Source organism: Colossoma macropomum, unplaced genomic scaffold (genome assembly GCF_904425465.1).
Source record: "Colossoma macropomum unplaced genomic scaffold, Colossoma_macropomum, whole genome shotgun sequence".
Taxonomy (NCBI): Eukaryota; Metazoa; Chordata; class Actinopteri; order Characiformes; family Serrasalmidae; genus Colossoma; species Colossoma macropomum.
Genome location: NW_023494800.1, coordinates 8989768 through 9016366, shown reverse-complemented (window position 1 = coordinate 9016366; position 26599 = coordinate 8989768). Strand labels below are relative to the sequence as shown.

The 26599-nt window shown below is 38.4% G+C and overlaps 2 protein-coding genes across 6 annotated transcripts; one reads left to right on the top strand and one right to left on the bottom strand.

The window, feature by feature from the left end:
• Window positions 1-721: 721 nt before the first annotated feature.
• Window positions 722-9667, bottom strand: brd3a (bromodomain containing 3a). 5 transcript variants are annotated; one of them, XM_036588318.1, is made up of 11 exons: window positions 9604-9667; window positions 7630-7977; window positions 7109-7246; window positions 6790-6922; window positions 4857-5047; window positions 4362-4733; window positions 4084-4212; window positions 3764-3970; window positions 1970-2193; window positions 1512-1804; window positions 722-840 (listed from the first exon to the last, which is right to left on the bottom strand). In XM_036588318.1, the coding sequence occupies exons 2-11, from the start codon at window positions 7828-7830 to the stop codon at window positions 722-724; spliced, it is 2007 nt and encodes a 668-aa protein (XP_036444211.1). In that variant the 5' UTR covers window positions 7831-7977; window positions 9604-9667. The 5 variants fall into 5 exon arrangements, with proteins under 5 accessions (XP_036444211.1, XP_036444212.1, XP_036444213.1 ...); XM_036588319.1 differs by having other exon boundaries at window positions 4362-4730; XM_036588320.1 differs by lacking the exon at window positions 9604-9667 and having other exon boundaries at window positions 1512-1801; window positions 7630-7830.
• A 3027-nt stretch (window positions 9668-12694) lies between these two features.
• Window positions 12695-24558, top strand: wdr5 (WD repeat domain 5). The gene is made up of 14 exons (XM_036588666.1): window positions 12695-12883; window positions 15949-16083; window positions 16489-16597; window positions 17176-17249; window positions 17367-17456; window positions 18391-18480; window positions 18851-18934; window positions 19078-19133; window positions 20357-20403; window positions 20507-20582; window positions 20750-20783; window positions 22176-22250; window positions 23691-23778; window positions 23907-24558. The coding sequence occupies exons 2-14, from the start codon at window positions 16003-16005 to the stop codon at window positions 24005-24007; spliced, it is 1005 nt and encodes a 334-aa protein (XP_036444559.1). The 5' UTR covers window positions 12695-12883; window positions 15949-16002; the 3' UTR covers window positions 24008-24558.
• Window positions 24559-26599: the final 2041 nt, after the last annotated feature.

Sequence of the window (26599 nt, the reverse complement as noted above, 5' to 3'; positions counted from 1 at the left end):
ATTTCTAAATCTAAAAAGTTGAAACAAATAAGTTATGATATTTAACAGAACCAAGTATCGATTCACTAGATTACTGAGCCTTGTATGAACATGCACGCCAACACAGACACCACATGATTGAATTTTATGAACATAAAATACAAAACTTTCTGGCAGTTCAAGAAAAAAAATCTTAAAAAATAAATTCATTGACAACACTAAGGCTTGTGAGGAGAAAATGAAAAGCAACAACAAAGTAGAAAGAACAAAAATAAAAATAAATACAACACCACCTGCAGAAGAAGAGAGGCTGAGGGGGTCAAATCAAGGGGGATGGAAGATTAGGAGAAAGTTCTGTGAGCTTCCATTATCTCTCTCTCTCTCTTGCACAGAGATGCCACTGGTTTGTTTGAAATGCCAACCCATTTGCAAAATATCAATGTTTGAGTCAGGAAGGTTGTTTCGTTTCTTCCCAAGTATGCCTCAGTGAAGGTTTTCTTTGTTCATAGTTCTAGTTTGGTTGATCTGGACATCCCTTTCAGAGTCAGTGGAAATGAGATATCTATTTTTTTGTAAAATTGTTTCCCTGTTATGGTATTTCATATGAAAATGACATGATGCATTTTCATTGTTTCTTTTTTTCCTCTCTTAAAAAAGTCTCAGAGAAACAACCACAACTGCATACGTGTTTTTTTTTTAAAAAAAAGGAAGTAAAAATGTAAATAATAATATAATAATAAAATCAGTCAGAGTCACTGCTGTCTGAAGTGGAGCCGCTGGAGCTGCTGCTGCCCGAGTCTGAAGAGCTGCTGCTGACGCTGAGCCGGGACGGGCCTGAGCCTGGCCCAGAGCCGCCTTTCTCTACAGACCAGAGACAGGAAAAACAAGGTTAGGTCACATATAAAATTGCTGAAATTAAATTCAATGCTTAATACCAGTTAATTCATTATACATTTAAAGAAAAATACCATTTGCACCACTCAACAATGCCCTGAACATGGCATATTTTGTTGTATTCATGTTGTATAAAAATTGATTAGCCTCTAATCCTGGACTAAACAAGCCTAGTGAGCCTAGTAATTCTCCAATAAGATGTTTTAGTCAAAGACCTTCAATTGTTCCATGGGAACGGGCCACCTGGATCTCTTAATTGTCAAAGTAAATCCCACTGTGCACAAAACAGCAGCAACCCCTCCTGACAGTACTACAACTAAGTACACAACCCTACATCTAATTCAAGAAAACTCTTCCACTGGGGAAATGCACATAGCTGGAATGCATTTCATTTTAAGGAACATCTTTCAATATGCAGCTAAAATATGAAGTTATACAGCTAAACAAACAAACACTGAACTTAAAACCCAGGCCTGCATCCCATTACCATGTATCATGGACAGGGTGATTAGGAGGAGTATCAAGAAAGTCTAAGTTTCTTAGAAGTGGAATCGGGCCAGGGACTTTTTGGACATTTTTTGGCTTCTGCTGCTGTCCGGTCTCTGCTGGTCCAGGAGAAAGAACAGAAGTGAACTTACGTAGAGGTTTTCTCTGTTTCTTCTGTAAACAAGACTTGACGTAGCGCTCCAACTCGCGTAGGGTGGAGGGTTTGAGCGTCTCAAAGTCGATCTCAATCTCGTCAGGGTTGGAGTCCCGCAGCGAAGGCTCCCTGGACTGGATGATGTGCACCACCCTGCCAAGCTTCTCCCCTGGCAACCGGTTGATGTCCAGGCTCAGCTGCCGCTTCTCGTCATATGTCATGGGCAGCGCCGAGTCTTCATCATCCGATTCGTAGCCTGGCCCTCCTCTGGCTCCCTTCTTTGGTTGCCTGCTAAAAGTAAACCAAGATGAGAGGTATACCATGGATCACTAAAACCTACCTAAACGAATGCAATGGACAGATACACAGAAAATAGTAAATGGTAATTACAAGCAACTAAAGTGAGAAAAACTGAAATGTTAAGTCTTTTGAAAAAGTGGAAGACCATGAGAGAACCTGTTGCCAGTAACGGTGCTGTTAGCTTTCCTGGCTGGGCCCTTCTTCGGCTGAGCCTGTTTCGTAGGTTGAACTGCCTTAGGCTTTTTGTCGTCCTCAGGTTTGGCTTTGTTGTGCTTGTTATCTTTCTTTTTCTTGTCTTTGTCCTTTCTCTCTTTCTTCTTCTTTGGTTTACTGACAGGAGCCTGTGAAAGAGCAGCTAGCTGCTCATGGACGGCTTTCAGCTGGGGATAGAGGCAGGGAAAGGGGAGGGTGGGTCAGTGATCTGCTTAAACTAAAAAGTTCAGCAACCAGAAAAGATAGCATGGGTTGTCCAGTAGTAAAAGGTCAGGATAAAGTTTACATATTTTGCAGTAGGAGAAACGTCATCAATTTTGATAACGCTTAAACGAATTTGACCCTGCTCCCTGGACAACCCCTACAACTAATGGCAATTATGACACTTCTTTAGCAAATGGATTTGGTTCTTTTACTTCAAATTTTGCTTATCCAGCATTTTAACATAAATGTATGATAAATGGGTATTGGCTACATTATGTATCAGACAAATCAAACATGTCTCGGTTTTTTTTTTAAAACAGTCCAATATACAAATTATATACAGTACAATATACAAATTTCACAAATACACTGGATAAGCAAATATCCTTCAAATATCAATTAAAAACAAGAGAATGAGAGTTATTTATTGAAAATGAAAGAAGCATCTGAAAAAAAGAGGAGACAGAGAATCAATTTTACCTATTGGCATAGAACTCAAAACATAACTAAATTTGGCTTACGACAACATACAAGTAACCTTGCACCATATTTATTACTGAATGCTGCCAGTATGAAATATTTGTCTTAAGTTTTTTTTTGGTGTAAATAAAGCCTTCATGCTTTCTTTAACCAGAGATAAATAAAAAGGATGCACCACTATGTCTACTCGCAATACAAAGTCCACAATACTGGAACCCAGATCTTCACTAGGCATTGGAAAATCTCACCACGCCCCACACCACCACATTAGTTCTCTAAATGCTTTCTCTGAGTATTTTAACCCTCCACCACTTTTTCTGGTAAGCAGAATGTATGCCATATCTAATATATAGTTACTATAACACACAGTAAACTACTTTTTGATTATAAAAGCTGCTGTTAAGTATATGCACATCAACAAAAATGGTAGAAGCTGGGTCAAAAAAGTGAAAGAAAGACAAAATCAATAAATAAATATTAAAAAAAAAAAATCTTGGTGCACCTGTTTTTCTCCCCTTCCTGCTACCACTGGGGTGCTCCAGAGAAACAGTAGTAAGAAAGCCAAAGGAAAATGAGGAGAGAAAACAGAGCTCCAGAGACAGATGATCAAAACCAGTCAACAGCAAAGCCATTTCAGGTCAAATATCACTTGATACTGTAAAGATTAATAAAATGAAAATAAAAAAGGTTTTCTGAGGGTGCAGGAGGGTTTATGTAAAAAACAGAATGCATGGGATAGCCAGTAAAAAGCAAATTTAAACCAGCGAAGGGCTTTGGTAGAGGGCTAAAATCCTGCTCAATTGAATTTAAGAAACAAAATTAAAAATAAATAAATAAACAGAAAAACAGGCTGTTAACAAGAAGAGGCCAAACTTCAGCAAGGAGGTCCTCCTCCACTGAAGCCCTTCCCCTCAACTTCTCAGTGTGCAAAGTTTGGTTAAAAGAGTAAGTAGAGTAATGTGAGAAGGATAAACAGAGTTAATAAAGAAAAAAGGAGCAGACCCGACAGGGCCTCTGAAGGTTTAGATAGTCAGACCTTGTTCTGAAACCCACCTGTTCCGCACCCACCTGTTCCTGCAGCTCAGCAAGCCGCGTAGCTCTCTCCTCCTCGGAGTCGGAGCTATCAGAGGTGGAGGAGTCGCCGCTGCTCTCGCTGCTTGCCGTGCTCTTACTGACCACACCAGCCCCACCAGCACCACCAGGCACATTTACCTCCACTGGCTCATCTGGCATCTTGGCAAAGCGCATCTCAAATACATCCTACACAGCGACACGACAGAGTAATTATTAGGATTAGGATACTTTATCAAAGAATTCTGTTTTTCCAAAATACCAAGAAGACAGAATGACTAAACAAATATAGTCAAACTCACCTGTAGTCTTCGAGCCATGGCTACGACCTCATGATCAGGTGGGTTGTACTTGTAACAATTTGAGAACATTAATCGCACATCTGCAGCAAAGCTCTGTGCATCCTGGTACTCCCGACTGTCCATCTTTTTCTGCAACACATAATTAAACATTAAATAAACCAGAACAGGCCCGAAAACGACTCTTGATACATCAACAGCACTGCAACAAAGTCTGTATGTTGCAAATACATTGAAAAGCTTCTTAAGCACTTAAGTAAGAAGGAATTTGAGGTACGCACTTTGACTGTACTTAAGTCCATAGGATGTTTGATAATGTCGTGGTAATCGTGCAGTTCAAGTGCCTCTGCATCAACAGGCTTGTAGAATGGCCAGGCGTATGCAGCATGCTTTTTGGAGAGCATTTCTTTGAGGATGGTATCACAATGCTTGAGGTGTTCAGTCAGCCGGCCACGTTTTCCTCCATGCTGGCCCGCCTCCCCATCCTCCAGGTCCTTCTTGGGAGGTTTGATTGGCCGACCAGTGCTTTCCCGCCGAGAGGCCACCTTGCCCTGCTTGCCTTCGCAGAGAGGGGTGGGCGATTCACTCCTGCTGGCTGTGATAGCAGACGTAGTTGGGGTGGTGGTGTCAGCTTTCCTCTTTACCCCTTTCTTCTGGGAAACAGAAGAAATGCATACACAGAAGGACAAAAGCACATGGCAGTGAGGGACCATTACAGGCACACAGAGGCTGGAAGTAAAGATGCTTATATTTTATCTCTTGGCCCTGGAACTTACTTTGATGACGGGCTGCGAGGGGGGCATGGCAGGCATGATGGAGGCAGCTGTTGTATTCTGTATAGTGGGTGTACTCGGCGTGATGGTGGGCACTGCAGGAGGGGAGATAACTGGCGCTGGGGGGGCTGGAGAGGTAGCACCTGGGAAAGCCGAGGGTGGAGAGCCAGACATTACAGCTCCTTCCTGCTGACCTGCATTTAGAGTGGAACAGCGATGTACAATTTACAACATACATGTAGAGACACTCTACACTACTTTCAAGGAGCAGGCTATAACTTTAAAATCTAACAAGGATATCATTTAATTTTTATATTTTAATATGGGGTGAAGACTACAACTATATTACTTATCAAAACTTAAGTATATCAAAAGTATTGTAGTTGTTCTAGAGGTACTGACATGTATCGGAAGACAGATTATGATCAAACAGAGTCTCTAAATGACAAGTGTACAGTGACTGCATAACCCAAAACACAAAATAGTTGACAATGTTAGCACATTACGCCATGTTATTTATTTCTTTTTACTGATTATTTGTCTTCACTCTCCTGTTCATCCTTAGTTTACATTTGCAAACAATTTAGAAGAAGAAAGTTTTGTCTCTCTTTTTTTCTGATGAACCTTCTATAAATGTGTTGATTTCCTAAATGAAAATAATTTAACATCCTTTACAGGGTCCAAACTTAACTGCAGCTTTTTCTGCAAATTTTTTAGTGCACAATTCTATGTCTATGCCAAGTTCAACATTTTGTAAAAACATAAAACAAAAAATATAAAAATGTGCCATAACATTTCCACACACCATTTCAGAAGTGTAAAATTCCCAGGATTTTGTTCCAACAGCCTCTCTAGTTAGATCAAACCACCAACAGAGCTGTCCAGGCAGTTGGAACAAAATCCTGGGAAGGATTTTTACTTTCTGGACCTGAATTTTACACCTCTGCACCACATTATGTATTATCCCCCGGGGGGAAAAAAAAAAATCAGGAAACAAACAGTACACATTAGGGGTGTGAATCTCTCCCTTTTAGGAGATTTGCAATACAAAATGATACAGTTAAACAGGTAACAATTAAATTCACGTCCATTCATTAGTGAGCCGTTATGATTCAGTTCAGCATCGATGATTCAGGTCTGGTCCAATATGTTTCAGTTAAGTTAAATTCAACATGTATTATTGTGTCCCCATTTCAATTCAGTTAAGAAATAACCCCTTCAAAACATTTCTTCACTAACTTTGTCAATCAACTGGTACATTTAGCTTTAGTTATTGCCTTTGACCAGCTAGAATTGATTGGGAGCTCTGAATGAAACTGCTAATTCTAGCTTTACCTGTTGTATCTTTGGCTAAAGCAGCAGGCTCACCTTCGGTTAGCATTACAAAATGCCGCCTCCGTAAGTATGTAGCAAGGTTTGTGATGCTGCCAGCATACTTGATGGAAGTTTTGTAAGTTTACTGGCAGTGCTTTGTCAAGATGTCCTGCCGAACTTCTGCTGAATCTGAAGTATTACCAAACTTTTGACTTTAGAATTGGTGGGGCATCGCCAACTGTCTCCTCCAGTTTCCTCTGTGTTTGTAAGCAACAAAGAATAGGGGGAGGAGCAATCGCACACGTGTGCATTCTTGTTTGTTTTTTCTTTCTTTCTTTCTTTCACACACACACACACACAAGTAGACTGTCGTGTGAATTGACTTGAGGACTGTATCGATTTTAGTTGTTCTCGTTTGGAATAGAATCCAAGGTTATAAATCGATGCAGCCATATCGGAGATCATTGGACTGACTTACCAATTCAAATACTTTGAATTGGTAAGTCAATCTTAAAATGCTTTAAAATGTGCAGATGCATGTTCACCATATCTACAGTTTAAATTGATGATTGCACAATCACTGACCCAACCAGCATCACCTCTGCCATTACTGTGCTTTTACCTGGTGCTGGTTTGCGGCCCTTGCCCTTAGGTGCTGGAGGGAGTAACTCCACCTCCTCCTGGGGCATCAAGGCCACTTTCTGCAGGAAAATCTTCTCCAAGGCTTGAGCCATTAAAACAATGTCATCTGTTGGCTAGTTGAAAGAAAAAAAAAAAAAGAAAACAAAGAAAACAAGCAAATAAACATGAGACCTGAACAATGAAGTTTAACTTATAAAGACAAAACAGTTTCTGAATAACAGTTTATAAAAACTATCAATGTTTACATACCAGGGAGCTATAAAAGTAAAGATGTGAAACAGAAAAGTGAATAAACTTACCTTATTGTAGATGTAACAGTTGGTAAACATTGTATTGAAGTCTTGCATGCACTCGCTGGCACTCCAGTAGTACACATTCTCCAGTCTTTTCTTGATGGTACCCATATCCATTGGATTTTTTATTATCTTGTGATAATCCTAACAGACATACATTATACTTATGATTATCAAAGCAGACTTCATATTTACACTCCTAAAGACAGGCAGTGTTTAATGGACAAATATAGGATTTGAACCATAAAGCAAATATTTAACAGCTTGAAAAAGACATTTATTCTCTTAGGTCCAACACTCCAAGAACTTTCTAAGCCGGACGGAAACTAAATGACCATACTTGTAAATGTGAAAACCAAAATACTGTCTGGTAAAACAACCTCAACAGAACTCTACAGTGATCAACATACAACATCAATTTACCTAGAAATATTTATGACAGTTTCCCAGGAGCTGTTTCCTAAACATGACATACATCACTAAAGTCAGATAATGCAACCATTCAAATCAAACATAAAAGTACTCACCGGCAGTCCCAGCTTGATAGCATCAACAGGCTGGTAGAAGGGCCATGCGAACTGATGTCTCCACAGCGTCTTGACCACTACATTTTGCATGTACTGTAGCTGATTAGTCTTGCGGCCAGGTTTAGTGGGGTTTGTTACCTCAGGAGGCGGGGGGTTGACAATCTGAGGAGGGGTTGAAGTAGCTGAGGTGACATCCGACATTTCGGTTCAGGAAAAGGCGGTTTGCTTGCTCTGCACAAGACGTAGGCTAATATGTATTTTTCAAAAGACACTTGCGCTGGTTTTCTCTTTTTCCTTCACTCATCCAAGAGGGACTACATCCCATCGCAGGACCTGACCTTGTAACCTCTGGGGGGTAAAAAACAAGAAATGAAAAACAGCACACGTTGCGCAGTTATGTACATTTACTACAGACATGATGTGATGCAGGCAATGAAAATCCTCCCTTAACAAATCATCTATAAAACAGCACTGCTATCGAGCACAACAGGAAGGCAAAGCATTAAGATGATGGTGACCTAACATTTTCCAAGTACTGTAATTACCCAATAACACATGAAAACAGAAGCTCTCTAACAATGTGTCAGAAAATGCTCTTCCTGTAGTGATTCAAAAGAAAACAAAACAATGAAGAAACAAGTAACCAACTCTCTTCACACAATACCTGACTCCATTCAGTATTTTTGGAAACAAAGCTAAGCACAAAACAAAGCAAATATTACCAAACAGAAGATGAACTTCACAGCTGAGTAATATTGCATAAACGTAAATCCTGCAAGAACATAAGGCCAATATGCACCAGCGAAAGTAACTGGAAAAATCAGTGCATTTGACTCCTTTGGCTGTCTAACGTCAAACACATTAAAAGAGAAGTTTTGTTAAATGTGTAACAACATCATACAAAAAGGTTAGACTTGTTGTACGAACACAGGTTTAACAAGTACACTTTATAACTTAGTGCCCAACTTTTGCAGCTATGACTCAGACCACACAGTTCACGTTGACCTCCCGCGTAAACAGTAGCTAACAAACCAGCTCTTGCTAGCTGGCTTTCCTGTCTCTCTACGGCCGACTGACATCGTTCATTCATTCCCAAACCAGAGAGCCTAAAGCTGACAGGACGGCACAGCACATTAAGGCGGCACCACGGTGCCAACTCAGTCAAAATAAAGACATTAAAACTGGGCCGAACAGGGAAGAGTAGTGCCTACACAAACTAGCGAACACAGTTATCGGCAGACTCCTGCTAGCTCGGTTAACAAACTAGCGTTAGCAACATTAGCATACGAAGCTACCTGAAGTCCAAAAAACAGCTCAATACTAAAATAAACACCTAATGAAGCTGAGCAAGAAATGAACAAAAAACAGGACACAGTCCGTAGAGAAAGGACAGTATGTTCACGACGAACCAGTCAGCTTGCTAGTTGGTTTGTTAGCGGACTTAGCTTAGCATAGTCTGGTACATTTTAGCGTTAAACCTGCTAGCTTAGCTTAGCTAAACGTCGCAGCTAACGCTAGCAACCTCCATCAGAAAGATGGCGGGCAGTTTAAGCTAACAGGCTAAGTTAGCCATCTCGCTAGCGAATGTAGTCCAGTTTATTCGCGAAGCCTAAAATATCTGGAAATACAGATACGCGACCAAACGCTGGTGTAGAAATAAGCACAAAACGGGACAAAAGGTAGAAAAAAAACTTCACGAACTAGGACGTTTTCCAGACGTAAGACAGGTTGGCGTTATTAAAGCAGAGTCAGGCGTTTTTCTCGTATTGTTTGCAGCACAGACGAAGCTTTGTTGAAAACAATGCTAGCCAGCAGCTCGCTAAGTTGCTAACGTTATAATGTTACAGAGCATACAGCAAAAGCACAAGACGTGGTTATCCATTAGTTACCCTCTCGGCATATTCGTACCGCATTACTTTGCGTGTAAAGCACGTATGAAGTAAAGAAAAGGGAAAATGTAAGTAGCTGTATTACTTTTTTGGGGCTCCGAGGGCCGCTGGCTGCTGCTGCTGATCCGCGCCGCTGCTGTTATTTGGAGGTAGCAGCAGCACAAGAGGGCACGAAGCTCTGTGCGCATGCGCGCTGGCGCCTCTTTCACCGTGGGACTGTTGATGTACACCGAGCAGCCATAACATTAAAACCACCTGCTTGTTTCTACAGTCACTGTCCATTTTATCAGCTCCACTTACGATATAGGTGCATTTTCTAGTTCTACAATTACACATTGTACTCTGTCTGTTTCACTGCATACTTTATTAGCCCCCCTCTTTTCCCTGTTCTTCAATGATCAGGGCCCCTACAGGACCACCACAGAGCAGGAATTATTTGTGTGGTGGATCATTCTCAGCACTGCAGTGAGTGATGTGGTGGTGGCGTGTTAGTGTATGCTGTGCTGGTGCGAGTGGATCAGACACAGCAGTGCTGCTGGAGTTTTTAAACAGTGTGTCCACTCAATGTCAGACACACCTACCTTGTTGTTCCACCTTGTACATATAAAGTCAGAGACAGTAGCTCATCTGTTGCTGCGCAGTTTGTGTTGGTCATCCACTAGTCTTCATCAATTGTCACAGGTTGCTGTTGGCTGGATCTGATCCACTCATACCAGTGCAACACACACTAACGCAAGACACACAACTACAGTCAGTGGTACTGCAGTGCTGAGAATGATCCACCACCCAAACAACACTTTCTCTGTGGTGGTCCTGTGGGGCCCTGAATATTGAAGAACAAGGTGAAAAGGGGCTAACAAGTATGCACAGAAACAGATGGACTATAGTCTGTAATTGTAAAATTTACCTAAGTGCCTAAATGGTGAGTGGAGTTAATAAAATGGACGAGTGTAGAAACAATGAGGTGGTTTTAATGTAATGACTGACAATCACAAGCAGTGCCTTAAACAGTCCTTATAATTAATTACGCTGCCTGTGTATTAATAATTAATACACATCCACACATATATATATATATATATATATATATATATATATATATATATATAGTATAATTATAGATACACACACAGCTTAATTAATTATAAGGACTGTTTAATGCACTGCTTGTGACATCCTTGTCGTTGTCAAATGTCATGCCAGAAACGATCAAATTTCCCTTATTAGGGATTAATGAACTATATGCAAGTATATTTATATGCAAACTGTATTTCTACACCTGTTTTAAATGTATGTCCTTTGTGCTTGCTCTGTTTTTGTGGTTGCTAAATGCCATGTCAACATTTGCCTCATTAAGGATTAATAAAGCATCAGATGTGAGTAGTAACCCCTCACATTTGAGTTACACATACTTAATTAATGTTTTTGACAGATTTGTGCTTTCTGAGTCGGTTCAATTGATAAGACTTGATGAACCTTTTACTTACTGTGCTTCATTTCAGTCATTACCATGTAGTTACTAATTGCTTTCGTTCTGTTTAATTTCATTGTTATGTTGGAGACAGTGTTGACACTGCTTGACGACTGGTCACACCTCTCTCCTTTGAGGTTTATTATTTTATTTCAGAGTAAAGCAACATCAAAAAGAGAGAAGAATGGAGCCCAACAAACTACAGTTTCTATGCTGATAGATGCTGGATGTGCTCAGAAGTACATCCACTGTAGTTGTAGTGCTCAGCTGCTACTTTTGTAGCTCTAATCAGAATCACTTTATTTCTGCAAGTATGTTACACATACAAGGGATTTGCCCTGGTGAGTGCACACATGCATGACATGTGACATACTAAACAGAGCAGACAACACACAGACCATTAACAAGTATTAAAATAAGTGAAAAATAAAATATAATACAATAAATAGAATAAAGTATAGAGAATAATAATAAAAATAGCTAATGGGAAAAGAGCTCAGGAGATGCACATATGAGATGTGGGAATATCTGTACATATGCAGATATGAATTCTGTCTGTCTGCAGGACAAGTAGACATACTATAAAATATGCTGTAAAAACGATTATATGCAGAATATTACAGAGCGATGATGAAACATGTACTTGTACAGTAGTGCTAAGCATTATGCTACAGGAGGAGTTATACTCTAATACTGTAATGAAGGTTTGCTGGTTCAGTTTAAGTTCAACGTATGAGGTGTCCACTGTGGTTGATGGACCCTACAGCTCTGGGGAAAAAAGCTGTCAGCATGTCTGGTTGTGCTGGTTGTGATGGCCCTGAATCTTCTACCAGAGAGAAGCGGCTAGAAGAGGTGATGTCCAGGATGAGAGGGGTCAGCTCTTATTTTGCTGGCATGCTTCATCACCCTGCTGTTGTACATGTCCTGAAGCGTTTGCGGACTACATCCAATGATCCTCTTCACTGCCCTGATTAAATGCTGGAGTTTTCCACTCAAGTTTGTTTCTTGGAGAGATTTTTGTTTACAGAAGTTTCAGTACTTTTACTTAAGTATGGGTTTAGACTACTCTACACACCTCTGGTAACCATATACAGACAGATAGACAGATAGACAGACAGACAGACAGATGTGCTTGTCCACGCGCTTCAACATAAAAAGTTGCTCTATGTATTGCTTGTGTTATGCTTTTAGTTGTTGAATGCCATATCAGAGATTATCAAAATTTCCCTTGTTAAGGATCTATGAAGCATAAGAACCACATACAAACTATTTCTAAACAAAAAAAGCAAGTAAATGAATTAATTAAATAAATAAATAAATAAATAAAAAGCAAGCAAGTTTGACCATGCGCAACATCAAAAAGTTGTTGTGTGGATGCTGAACATATATTTTTTAAATATTGTATTGCCTGTTTTATTCTTTTAGCTTGAACAGATTATCAAAATTTCACTTACTAAGGATTAGGGAAGCATAAGAAACAAACACAAACAATATTTCTAAACAAATGACAAAAATAACTGAAGGAAAAAACAACCAAACAAGTAAACAAATAAACTGTATTAAAATTCAACATATTACTTGCTAAAATAGGAGAAATATAAGACCCAAAGCTCCGTAAAGCCTGTGAAAGCCTGCCTATTAAGATAGTCCTCTCAGGCTTGCCGTTGTGATTGTTTCTCCTTCCCTCCATGGTGGCGCTGCTCTCTCTGTCTCTCCATGATGCCACATTTCCCCGCCTGAGCCCGCAGCAGCTCCACCATCAAACACGGCTCAGTCAATGTAAACACAAAACGTGGTGTCTTTTCTACATATATGCATCAAAACCTATCGGGGCCAGCTTCTCGGATCCTTCTTAGGTTTTATAAAAGATCGGTCCGAAGCACAGAGACCGGCGGTGAGTGGCGAATTCAGTTAATCTTTTATTGTTTGAATGGAGGTGAAGAGGAGCTGCATGTGAGAGAAAGGAAACCATCAGACAGACTGGCTAACACGAAGCTGAGATCAGCTTCTTGTTCGAACTTTCCCGGTCCACCTTAAATAATGCACCAGTTGGATTCTGCCCGAGGCGCCAGAATGTAACGGCTGCCGTATTTAAGGTGGAACGGGTAAATTCGAAAAAGAAGCTGCCGAATAGAATGCTAACGTTAGCCAGCCTGATTTAGAGGACTGGATATAAAACTAGTCGACCAGTTTGGGGAGACAAACGCCAGTTAAATGCTTTCTCATACATTTTGAACGGAGATTAGATTAATCTGGAGGAGATAATCTTGTATTAGCTCGCTATAACCGACGTTAGCTAGCCCGCTAATGTGTTAACATGTCTTATTTAGCTCGCTAGCTAGTCAAGCCCTTTAGGCCTCCTTTAGCTTCTGGCTAAAATCAGTAGCGGCTTCTAACTTATCTAGCGTTAGTTTTTCTGAGAAGTTTGGTGCCTGTAACCTACAAATGTAGGTTCTACACGTGTTGTTAACCCTTTAAGGCATTCAGTGAGTATCGAAATCCTTCAATAATGTCAAATAATAGATCTTTTATTGTATTTTGTGAACTCGAGCACTCAGGAATGTGAGTCTAAAAGTGCAGAGGAGAAGCAATTTTAAATTAGTTGTGGTCAGTAAGCGCTGCCCTGTAGCATTTTACTCTTATTTTAATTATTGTGGGTTATTTACTGTGGGAATGCAATGAATAAATGTGTAAGACGTAAAGTGTAAACTGCTCTGTGTCCTGCTTCTCTATGTTTTGATAAATTCATATTTTCCAGTAAAAGGAACCAAAGCAGCTCTCCCTGATGGGACAATGGCTAAAAGACCAGGGGCTCCATATATAGAAAAAATAGAGAGAGAATGGATTTAAATAGAGAATTTTTTTTTTTCATAAAGCAATGAAGTGTTTGACTTCTAAGATATTGCATCTGTTTTTCTGTAGTAGCAGCATCAACACATTTCATTTTTAGGCTCATATTCACTTACAAAATGTGCTCCTTTAAGGGTTCTTTAATAAAGGGAATGTTCTATCTAGAACAGTGAGTTCTAAATAGAACTATTTCATGCTTAAATGTTTTTTTTGCATGGTGAAATGGTTTTTCATATTGATGGAGAATGTGTTGTGTGCTTCTGTGTTGAACCTTTGGGAAAATGGTTCTATATAGCGTCAAAAAGGGTTCTTCTATTGGTACAACGTTGACAATTTAACAATAGAAGAACTCCTTTTGGTGCTATATAGAACCCTTTTTTAAGTATATAGATGCAACACTTTTTTGTATGTAGTGTGTAGATAATACATATACTTTTCTTAGGTAGGATGCTGTCAATACTAAATTAATAAGTCAGTTATAGCAGTACAGTGATTTTATTTTCTTTCTCATACATATTAGACATACCCTGCTAACACCAGCTCCATCATAACCTGGTAGTTCACTGTGGAGTTCTGCCGTGGTCAACGTCCTTCGTTCCTTTTAGAGCGCAAAGATGCACTGATATTGAAGTTGTGGGCTGAGGACGATATTCAATAAATAAACATACATAAAATATAAAAATTGGGACTACATCTACCTGGACTAGCATTATGGAGAAAAGTTTTATTTATTTGCAGTGCGTTACAAATGCAGTAAAATGAATTAAATGCAGACATCTTAGTAGCCCAGCGTCACCTAAACATTTTCCTCTTCCAGACCACAATAAATATGACATCAAATATCGTGCAGATCTAAATATCTGCTTGTTGATGCTAATTTTCAAAGCAATTGTATGCCAGTACAGATATGATTCTGATATTGTGCTTTCCTGTTCGAGTGGGAATGCTTTGCTTTGGTGGTTTCAGTGATTTGTAGGTTTTTGTTACAACCAAGATGTCCAATACCTGAAGTACTAGTGTGATTTGATTTATTTGTGATTTATTTTTTCCCTGTAATTGTCTGCTTAATTTCAGTTGTTTATATTTTTTCGTTTAGCAAAGTACATATGAACCAAACTGGCTGATTAAAGTAATTACTTCATTCATTCATCCATTGTTTGTAGTACAAGTAGAAGCTTAGTTATCCTTTTGAAAACACACAAAATTGGTTAATTCGAGGCTTCACTGTGTGCTTGCGTGTGTGTTACAGGGTTGAAAAATCAGCCAACGACGTAGTTTCATTTCAGAATTCCTTAAATAGCACTTTCAAGAGTTTTCCTCTCTTTTTCTTTCATATGTTGTTGTGAGTGGATTTTACACATACAGAAATATTAGTGATTATATTATGATTAATAAGACTATTATAATTTATTATAGAAATAAAAGTATTTTGCTGTTGTCGTATCTCCATTTTTGATGTTTTTCAGTTTTTGACATAATTTAGAGATATCTTGTGCTTTACATTGTTTGTAAATTTCATGATGAATGGGCTAAAAGAAATGACCTAAAATGACTCGGAAAAACTCTGGTTCCATTGAAAGTAAAGCAGGTTTTTTCCTTCTCCTGTAAAGTTATCATTTTGGACATACAAGGTTTTCTTCCGACAACAGTGATTTGTTGACAGTATACATCAGTTGTTATTCTTATAAATCTTTAATTGTTGCAAACGGATGTACATTTTACTCTAAAAAGCTCTTCAAATGCCTGAATATGTTTTAACTTGCATCCATTTCTTTTATGTTTTTGTGTTGTTGTGAGTCACTCTTTTTTTTAAAACAGAGAAACCAGTGACATATGGTGGTGAAAGTTAATCTAATCTAGACAGTTTAGTTATAGAAGTTGTTTAAAGTCATCTAGTTAGCAGGAAGAAAATTTTGAATGAAGCGAAGAGATGGTTAAAACAAATATTTGTATGATTTAACAGATTAAAAATAAAGATAAGGCAAGAGTTTCCCATATGATTGCCATAATAATTAATCTCACATCAGCTCCTTCACTCTCTTTTATCATTAAGTCATTATATGAATGTTTGAATCATGTTTTGTTGATGATTTATTTTTTATTTTGTAGTTTGGCTGAGGCAGAACCTGTTCCTCTTAATCTGTTCCCTGTTGCTTGGTCACTATGGCAACTGAAGAGAAGAAGCCAGAAACTGAAGCGACTAAAACACAGGCGTCCTCTGCTGCGTCCGCCAGCCAGAGCAAGGTGAGGAACCAAACGCCCTGTAGACAAAAGGAAGGTCTGAGCTGAGTTCTGTGTAAGAAAGATCTCACTTTAACCCACCAGTTAGGTCTTGGGCAGTTGTATTGAAATAAGCATGATATGACTCATTTTCTTTTTTTCAATTAAAATTAGAAAATTATAACATTAAAATAGATTTTCAGAGGTGCTATGACTTGCATTTCATTATGAGGTCAGTTTTGTTTTATTAGGTGTGCTGAGTAAATTATTTTTCAAGAACCTATCAGAATGTTCTTTTCTTTCCTCACCTTTTCTCTCCAGTGTAACTAGCCCACGTTCATCGAACCTGCTGTTTATGATTTCAAATGACCCAGCTCATGCCGTAACTCATTGTCTTCTTAACTGTTTTAATCGTTCTTCCTGATTTAGTCAGCACCTGTGAAGCCCAACTACACTTTGAAGTTCACGTTAGCTGGCCACACAAAAGCAGTCTCATCTGTCAAGTTCAGCCCAAGTGGAGAATGGCTTGCCAGCTCGTGTAAGCTTGTGATTTTTATTAATGTTGCTATACCTCCGTCTCAGCTGTGAAGTTACAGAGAAAGATGGTTAGCAACATTGTACTTCAAGTTATTAAAGGCCAGAAAATGTTGCAGAATGTTATGGTGAATTAGATAACAAGGAAGCCGTTGGGATGAGAACAAGGAAATTTAAGTATGGGTAATTGCCCTCATCCTCCCTTCTTAGTCCTTGGGGTTGGTTCCAAATAAGACAAATTAGGCCTTCTCTACAGTACGTTGATCACAGAGGCACTAAAAAAAAACATGGAACATGGAAACATGAATTAATTTTGTTTTCCAAAAGTTCAAGTTATTTATGCTATTATGAGAAGATAAATGTTTTTCCCTGAAATTAGAGGAATAGATTAAGTGAGTAGGTGCTTCTTTTTCTGTGTGCTGGACTTTAATATTAAAATATTACTTCAGACACACTCTTTTACAAAGCTGGCCCAGGACATGTTTGGTTGTTCAAGAAAAGTTGTTCAACAATTGTTTAATGTTGGCACTAATGTTGGTCACTGCTACATCTTGTAGTGTTCATAATTGACTTTTTTTTCAGCTGCTGATAAGCTCATCAAAATATGGGGAGCCTATGATGGAAAGTTTGAGAAGACAATATCTGGGCACAAACTTGTAAGTTCATTAAAAGAGGCCAGTTTGGCACAATATTAATGCCCATCACTCAGAATTACTGCCAAGTAACCTCCAGTACACCTTCATTTTACTTTTTACGTTTTACCACACCTTTAGGGTATTTCGGATGTGGCCTGGTCCTCTGACTCCAACCTCCTTGTCTCTGCATCTGACGACAAAACCCTGAAGATATGGGATGTGAGCTCTGTAAGTCACACTGCATGGAACAAACCTGAGCTCATACAAGTAGTACCACGATATGGAGTATAGCACCGACCTATCATTAGGCCAGATCTATAATAAAGCATTCACAAAACGAATAACTACAAATTTTCAAAGATCAAAACGAGAGTACCTGTGCAGTGTTCAACATTAACAATTGCCTGGATGCCCATGGCAAGTAAAATGCCAATTCGGGACAGCAGTGTTGAAAATCACAGCTGATGATTTGACGCTTTCATGGACAATTGATTTGCTGAACATACCTGATGCTGTCTTCATTAGCTTTCACTTCCAAACAGCCCCCTCGCTGTGGAAAAATTGGTCTCGTCCAGCTGTGGAGAGTTAAATCTAGCTAATGGCATTGTTTGTTGATAAGCGTTTAACAAAAGTGTGACATGTCATTCAAAAGGATGGTATAAAAAGGCTTCTTTGGGTCAGTTTTGAAGTGATGTTGAGATGATTTTCACTGTTTGTAGGTCTTATATTAATAATGCAGACAAAACCAGAGTACTATTGCTTATAGAAGGATTTTTTATAGTAGTCAAAGTTTCTGTGATTTTGTGTTTATGAGCAAAAAAGGCCTCACTCGCCAGCAGCGCTAGACGTGTACAACGAATGTACACAACAGTACATTTAATGAACAATGCATAAGATTCACACTCATACATGCCCATCCTCATTTTAAGAAACAGTTAATTGCCATAAAGAAATAATTTATTTGAAATTGATTTATGTTTGTTAAATGTTTTTAAAAATGTGTTTTTAACACTATGAACTCTTTTCAGGGCAGTAAACTCTGGGTTCACTTGCTCAATTGACCAAATTAGGGAAAATTTTAATGTGGAACCGTGCTGTGACTTTATTTTGAAGTGGTATGATTTTGGCTTGCTTGTGGACTGTAATGTTTTTATTTTTATAGGGAAAATGTCTGAAAACCTTAAAGGGCCACAGCAACTATGTGTTCTGCTGTAACTTCAACCCCCAGTCCAATCTCATAGTATCTGGATCAGTAAGTTCATTAATTACAGCATTCCTTGGTAGCCTCTTTTTTCCTCAACACTTTACATTAGACACATCAGCAGGGCTGTCACAATTACTTAATTAACTAAACTCAACACTTTATAACTGTTACTTAATTAAAGCAATGCTTGATTAAAATGTAGCTTCTCAGTGAATCAGCAATAATTTATTGGCAGTTTGCAAGATGATAAATTCTCTCACTGTTCTCTCTTACAGTAATAAAGTCTGATAGACAAACCCGTTTATATAGTTTGGCAGCTTGTATGTAGTCTACAGTGACAGCCCTACACTTAAGTATTATAACATTCAGTGCTACTCCATGCAGATGTATAAATCTGACAGTGATTTTCTCTCATTAGTTTGATGAGAGCGTTCGAATATGGGATGTTAAGACAGGGAAGTGTCTGAAGACTTTGCCGGCCCACTCTGACCCTGTCTCCGCAGTGAGTATCCATGTTCTCTGACCACTCACTTGGCCATCAGAATGAGTCACAAACAGTAAATATGCAAATCTGCAGTAGTGACATGGCACAGTAATCCCCAAATAGTGTATGAGAAAGCTAATATGCGCAACCTTTTGTTACAGGTCCATTTTAACAGAGATGGATCTTTGATTGTTTCCAGCAGCTACGATGGACTTTGGTGAGTAAATCTGGCAGCAAGCCATCAGTTTATCCCAGCACCTTGTATTACACATGTCAGACTTCAGTCCTGGCAGGTCACAGCACTGCAGACTTTACCGTTTTGCTCATTTACCACAATTAAATCAACTCATCAGTAATTAGCTTCTTCATGAGTTTAATTCAGGCCCTGAGTCTCAAATTGAGTACATCCGTAGTGTACTGGTCACTGTTAGTGCAGGTATTGTGTTCACCCTGGAAAAGGAACTGGGATGTAGTGTGCTGTTGATACCTGCTGCAGCAATGACGTGTAGATTGTTGCACGCTGTTTGCGCTTCACAGGCTTAGACTGTTGTATACAGCAGAAAGGGAGGAGCCATGAGAGGCTGCCGCAGCTTGGTATTTCATATGGAAGTTAAGGCCACCACACACTGGGTATGCTGAACAGTGTTGTGCAGAAGATACAGTACAAAGCGCTGCTTGGAAATGCAGTTATAACATGCTATAAATGTAACTGGTCATTTTATGTTGTAGTTAACTGTAGCTTGCTTGGTAGGCAAACTTGTAACCTAGGCATGATTCAGTGTTGTGAGGTAGTACTGTATGATAATTCATCATTTCTGTTTAGTGCAAGCCATTAGTGTTGATTTTAAATGATACAAAAATCCAAGCTCTAGAGAGATGTACATGGTATATATTTTAAGAATATAGTGCATAAAGCCCATATGAGAGACACAGAAGGTGTTAGAAGAGGGACTATGCTAATCTCTGCAGTACTGTGGCCTGGATGGAACCCAGTTCGGCATTCCTGATGTTGTAGCTCTTTGATCTGTTGTGTGTAGACTAAGAACCTGTTAAATGAGTATTGTAGATGAAGCTGTTTAGGGATGCAAATAGCAAATATTTAATTTTCTTATATTCTATGGAATACTATGTTGAAAAGAAAAGCTTGTTTCCTTTTATTGATTGAATAAAAAACATAACAGATTATAATTATTATAGTTATTATTGTTATTAATATTAATGTGCATTTGTGTGTCATTATATAAATTATTTAAATTGTTTTGCTTTTGAATGAAACTCATTTGGATTGCACCTGGTGTTAGGACTGCTCTTGTTGAGTTGGATGTTGTGTGACATTTATTAATATTTCAATGACTGCATCCAGTTATTGAATATTCTTTACAGACTTAATGCTGTTTAAAGTCAGACACATGACTAATGCTGATATTTATGCATTTACAGCCGTATTTGGGACACAGCATCAGGCCAGTGCCTTAAAACGCTCATTGGTAAGTCTTCAATAAGCCATTGTACTGTGGAAAATAGTCTTAAATCCTTTAAATTAATATAATGGTATTCATGTAGCATCCTAACTGTGCGTATATTTCTCAGACGATGATAACCCTCCTGTGTCCTTTGTGAAGTTTTCCCCCAACGGCAAATACATTCTGGCTGCCACACTGGATAAGTGAGTAACAGCCCTCCTGCTGTTCTGAGCTGCTAATGCTGCCACTCTGCCAAAGTCACTCAGTGTTACTCTTTGAATGACATTTAAGGCTAATAATTAGTATTAGTAGTTTCAGGGTTATAAGAATTATTTATTTCAGCTTTTTTCTCTTTTTTTTTGCCTTACAGTACCCTGAAGCTTTGGGACTACAGCAAAGGAAAGGTAAGGATGTTACAGTCATTCCAACTCTGACTCCTACCGATCTGGCTGTATTCTCGTATGTTTGAAATGATGATGCATTGTCATGGAGATGTCAGTGGTGTGAAGATTTCACCCAGTTGAACAAACCGCACTGAATTAAGAAGTCATTTAAACCCTTGCTAGCTAGATCAAGGCTTGATACTAATTCGCAGTCAATGACATTTGGTAACTTGAGTCATGTTATTTAGCTGCTGTTTACCTAAATAAGTGGTTTGTAATTTAAATAGAGACGACAACTTTAATTGTCCTTTTTAGAGCTAAACAATTTGGAAGAAGTATCCAATGGTCATTTTTCTTCCCAATATTGTGATTGTGATTTAATTGCAGGTTTTTGTCTGTTGTTGGGTAATTTACCACAGCATAACTAAGATTAAAGTTTAGAAATTTATGGAAAACGCCCGTTCATAATTTCTGTGACGTGATATATCCCGAAAACTGAAAAGAGGAGTTAACTTTTGACATTGAGTTTTGAAAGTAAAATAGATTACAAAGGTTAATCAGAAAAATATTTTTCAAGATTACAGAAATATGACAAAGGAAACATAATTAAAATAATGGATAAAAATAGAGAAAAATAATCTGTTTGTCAGCATGTTCACACAAACAACCTCTACACACGAAGGCTTAGATAAGTCAAAAGCAGAAGAAATCAGCAGGCTAAAACTCTAAAAGTTGAGGGAGGGAGAGGGGGAGAGAGAGAGAAAAAGAGGGAAAAAGAAAGTGTACCTGCAGGTGTTTTCCCCCAAACACAGATTGGTCAAAGCAGTTGTACGTTTATGCAAATTTTATATAAATTAGTCAGTCTGTGAATACAGATGCTGATTCATCATGACAGATCAAAATGATTTTAATGCAGACTTGGATTGGTTCAGAAACTGAGCACAGTGTCACTGGTTAGATTCAGTCAACAAATATTGTCCCTCATGTACATCTTAATGACGTCAGCAAGAGTCGCTCTCAGTCAGAAGATCGAAGATTCCCTAATGGTCACCTTTCACCCAGTTATATGATGATGGAAATTCCCTGTTCCAGCTTCTGAACCACGGGCCTTCTCCATGTCTGGTAGGATAGATTGGAGATGGGCATGAGTCCTGATCTCATGTCACAGCGGCCTTCTCAAGGAACAAGCACAGGCCTTACAGAGACACATAATAATGGCTATTATTCCAAAGTTAAAGAAATTAATTCTTAAGAAAAATAGTCTATATAAAAAAGATTCAATTTTGATTACGGAAAATAGTTTACATCCCTTTCATGTAAATAAAAAAAAAGGCAGCAAATTGCGATTTTGATATTAAAGTGATTAATTGTTCAGCGCTACATCCTGTCATAACCCATTTCTCTTTCCTTTAGTGCTTGAAAACGTACACCGGTCATAAAAACGAGAAATACTGCATATTTGCCAATTTCTCAGTCACAGGCGGCAAGGTAAGTATTCCTGTTTCTCTCTTATTTTTACATTCCTTTTTCGTTTTTTTGATGTTATTTTTTTCTAATTAATTTGAAGAATTGAATTTAAATGCAAGCATATGCACATCGACTGATGGGAAATTATTTTCCTGTAGTAGGTCTCTCACAATTATTGCGTAATTGTTTGCAGTTATTTGAGCTGATCATAATCATTTAAGCTGGTTATAATTATTTTCCACCGTTGATTGTGGTCAAATAACATGTTTTGTTAAGTACACATCCTGTACAGAGAACGCACATCAGCATTTTAATGCACAGTTAGTGTTTATTTGCTGAATTTAACAAAAATAATAAAGCATAAAATGTGGCTGGTGCAGCAGAAAAATAGAAATTATGCCTTAAAGTTTGCAGAAAATTGCAATTTTAAGTTTGTTCCCTAAAGAGGGTTTGTTAACTTATTTTCACTTAGAAAATCAACGAAACATGTCACTTGATCAGGGGTATTTATCTTTTGCTCATGACTGTATATTCAAGCTACCACAAATAGAAAGAAAATTGGGTGGGTTTTCATCAGTTAGGATGAGGCATATCATGTTATTAAGACACGTCTGGGGGTATTCCACAAAGTGAGCTTATAAAAAACACAATTCTTTGAATTAGTCCCGCTCAATTTAGCCTCACAGTTGACTCCAGGCTCAGTTGATTCTGCTAACAAGATCTAGGTGTGATCTGTTCCTGCTAACTTAAGCTGCGATTCAGTAATCAAGACTCTTGCATGTGCATGAGATATTAAAGCAGCCTAGAGAGTTGATGCAGGTACAATGATATATCAGCTAAAAAAAAAGCACAGAAAATAACCCAAAAATATTATTCAATGCGTTTACGGATGTTTAGTTTGTTTTAGGCATGCAAGTAATACTTAATGCACATAATTCTTACTTAATACTTGAATGTAATACAATTACAGATTTAAAAAAACTCCATACATGGTGTGTCCTAATATCCTCCACTGTCATCATCCTAATATCATTTACTTTTGACTAGTACTGTAACTAGTGACGAGTAATTTTTGTTTGTGAGCTCAAACTGTTTCTGTCGTCAGCCGGTATCTATTAATTAGCGATACCAATCAAGATGGTCAAGATGGCTAATCAGCCAGTTCAGACTTGTAATTTTATTACAATTATTAATTGATTACAAAAAAGTACAAAAAAGATGAATAACAAAAAAAGATAAATTGTTAATTGCGGTTATTGATGTGGAAAGAAACGGCTCTCTAAAATGTCATTATTGTGACAGGCCTGCTAGATGCTGCTTATGGTTGTTTATATATATATATATATATATATATATCTTCTTTGTTCATTCAAGTTAATGTGTTAGATTTAAGAGTAAACAAAACTCTCTCTCTCTCTCTCTCTCTCTCTCTCTCTCTCTCTCTCTCTCTCTCTCTCTCAGTGGATTGTCTCTGGCTCAGAAGACAACATGGTTTACATCTGGAACTTGCAGACCAAGGAGATCGTACAGAAACTACAGGGTCACACAGGTAAAGAATATATATGGCAGAACAGTTGCTAAACGCTGTTTTGGCTGAGTGCACATGATCATCAGTCACATAATGGGCAGTATAGTGACGTCTCTCTAATTCATTAATCTTTTGGGTTTTTTTTCTAGATGTGGTGATCTCAACTGCCTGCCATCCCACAGAAAACATCATTGCATCAGCAGCACTAGAAAACGACAAGACCATCAAACTGTGGAAAAGCGACTGCTAAGCTATGCTAATATATGCTTGAGCAGGCTTATTTTATTATTGTATTTTTTGTTGTTTCTTTTTTTAATTTTGTACTTTTCATTTTTGGGGGAAGAAGGACTTCTATCATCAAAAAGATGACACCAGGCTGTCCGTGCTGGTGATAGCTTGATCTTGGTCGGCAAGAAGGATGGATGATGGTATAAGCACATGTCCAGAGCACCCAACACACCACTCCTGTTAACTGTTTCTGTGCACTAAAACAGTCTCCACTCTCTCTATCTCTCGCTGCCTTACCCCAACATAAGCTGGATGTTTCCTTCTTTTTCTCCAATTAAACCCTCAAAGCTCCCACTTGTGTACTCTGGCAAACCTTTACACTTTGGTCTTTTAGATCTAGGCAGCTTTGACCGAACAACCCACTGCTCTGCTAGCCTAGGACAGCTTTTTCACTCGTTTTGTAGAATGACACTAGTCTTGTGTTGATTTCGTACATTAACTTCAGCCAGAAGTGAGCCTTGGGTGCATATTTAGTGGTCATCTTACGGATTAAATTGTCTACCTGCTTTTTTTTGTTTGTTTGTTTGTTTGTGCGGCTGAACAAAAGTCATTTTTTGGAGAGACTTCATTACATCCACTACACAATTGGATCTCATGTAAAGCAGTAACCGGCTTTGCTGCTACCTGTCTCTCCTTAAACGTTAGACGCCAGTGATGACAGAAGGTGTTCGGAGTCCTGCCTTGTACATTCAGTTAGTTAAATCATCCTTTATGTATGACCTTATCCAATGTATGTTTTGAAAGGTGCCAATAATGAATGGCTGAGACAGTTCTGTGTGTATTTCTGTACAGCGTCAACAAACATATACACAACTGACTATTCGTTCCACCGTAGTTGCAGAGCTGGACGTTTTTATCGTTACTGTCTTGTAGTATGGTTTGTCATGAGTTTTGATATGCAGTGTAAAAAAAGTTGTTTTTGTCTTCGCTTCGGAGGATTTTGTACTTGTATAGTTAATATTGCACAAGCCAAAATTAGAAAGAACTAAGACTTACAGCATTGAGCAGTTTATCTCCAGCATACTGGGTTTTTTTTTAAATAACATTACAGTTTCTGGAGCTACATTTGTTCCTTTAAAAAGGTCAGAAACTAATCGCTGCTGAGACATAATTGCCTGAAATTAATCTTGTTTTTATGCTTTCAAACAAAATATAGTGAGCTCTGGAGATTGACCGGCATTCAGTAGCAGTTAACACCGTATGTTAAATGTGTGACAGGCAACTGACTGCATTTGTAACTTGCAAATACGACTGATTTTATTTTGCTAGTTTTGTTGCTAAAACTGAAGCCCGCACACAACTTAAATTTGTCAAGTTGATTACAGGAATTTTACTAAGTAGTTAAAGGGGAATTCCACCAATTTTTCAACATTTCTGCATAATTTAATCTTTGAGATTTGTCGTTTAGAGTGATTTTGATGTGAAATGGTTTATTGTAGATAAGCTTACTGATTTCCGTACAGTGGAGGTGATAGGAACCAGAGGACACATAGTTTACACAAATATAGCCATTTTATTTGCTCTCCAGGATGACCAGTGAACCTACACTTGAATTGTATATCGCTGTTGTCGGAACAAAACCTTCTATCGCCAAAGTGCTAACTTAACAGGAGAAGGAAAAAACATACTTTACTTTCAATGTAAGTCAATGGAACCAGACTTTTTTTTAAAGTCCTTTTGGGCCATTTCTTTTGGTCCATTCATTATGAAGTTTTGACACAGTGTATAGGTCAACAGGCATTTTCCCATTGTCAAAAAACTGAAAAACGAGGTTTTTGTCCAGACAGCAGCGGTTAGGTAATATTGTTAATGGTAAAATGGTGGTAAATTTGAAAAATAAGTTTACTTTGGGTAATATTTTGCCTCAGCAGCCTGGATGTACCTCTCTGTTATTAATGCATTAAAAATATGTTTTAGGTTAAAACCTTATTTCAGGACAATTGGAAACCAAAGACCATTCACTGTAATCATTTTGTGTGAGGGAGCTTTTAGAGGCACTAAATGCATCAGAGGGTTTGAACAATTGTGACTCGGCAAGTTTCTGTAGAACAAAGTATTTCACGTCAAACCAGTCTACATGGCAGTGGTTGAATTTTGATAAATCGGTGGAATTCCCTTTTAACATGCACACATTCAGCTTAACTTGACTGACAAACATAATTCAAGCGAATGATCTTTTAACAGAGTATCCTCCCTCTGAAGGCATGAAGGCACACTCCCTCCGGTTGATAATAAAAGGATTTATATGCAAAGTTTGCGACTCGGTTTAAAGGTCCACAGTGATGTTTATGTAGCTACATTTGCTACAGTTGTATGTGACCAAACGCAGACTGGGGTCTATGAAACTTACATTGTCTGTACATACTTGCAGCTTCTCTGTTTAACGGTCTCTCTCTCTCTCTCTCTCTGTCCGGTGGTCTTAACTGTGTCTTCAGTAGCTGGTACAGTGCTCGTGTATGAGTATTTTATTTCCCTGCCTAATGAAGTCCAGGGTTTGCATTAACCCAGCCCCCCCGGTCCCTCAGCGCTCTCTCACTTTTTCTCTTTTTCTCTC

Excerpts from the sequence above, each read along its gene's own strand:
- brd3a (XM_036588318.1), bottom strand. The coding sequence starts at position 7,830 with ATGTCGGATGTCACCTCAGCTACTTCAACCCCTCCTCAGATTGTCAAC. Across the intron at positions 4,734-4,856 it reads CCTCGCAGCCCGTCATCAAA|AAGAAAGGGGTAAAGAGGAA; the intron begins GTAAGTTCCAGG and ends TCTGTTTCCCAG. Across the intron at positions 3,971-4,083 it reads CCATGGCTCGAAGACTACAG|GATGTATTTGAGATGCGCTT; the intron begins GTGAGTTTGACT and ends GTCGCTGTGTAG.
- wdr5 (XM_036588666.1), top strand. The coding sequence starts at position 16,003 with ATGGCAACTGAAGAGAAGAAGCCAGAAACTGAAGCGACTAAAACACAG. Across the intron at positions 18,481-18,850 it reads ATCTCATAGTATCTGGATCA|TTTGATGAGAGCGTTCGAAT; the intron begins GTAAGTTCATTA and ends TTCTCTCATTAG. Across the intron at positions 19,134-20,356 it reads AGCAGCTACGATGGACTTTG|CCGTATTTGGGACACAGCAT; the intron begins GTGAGTAAATCT and ends ATGCATTTACAG.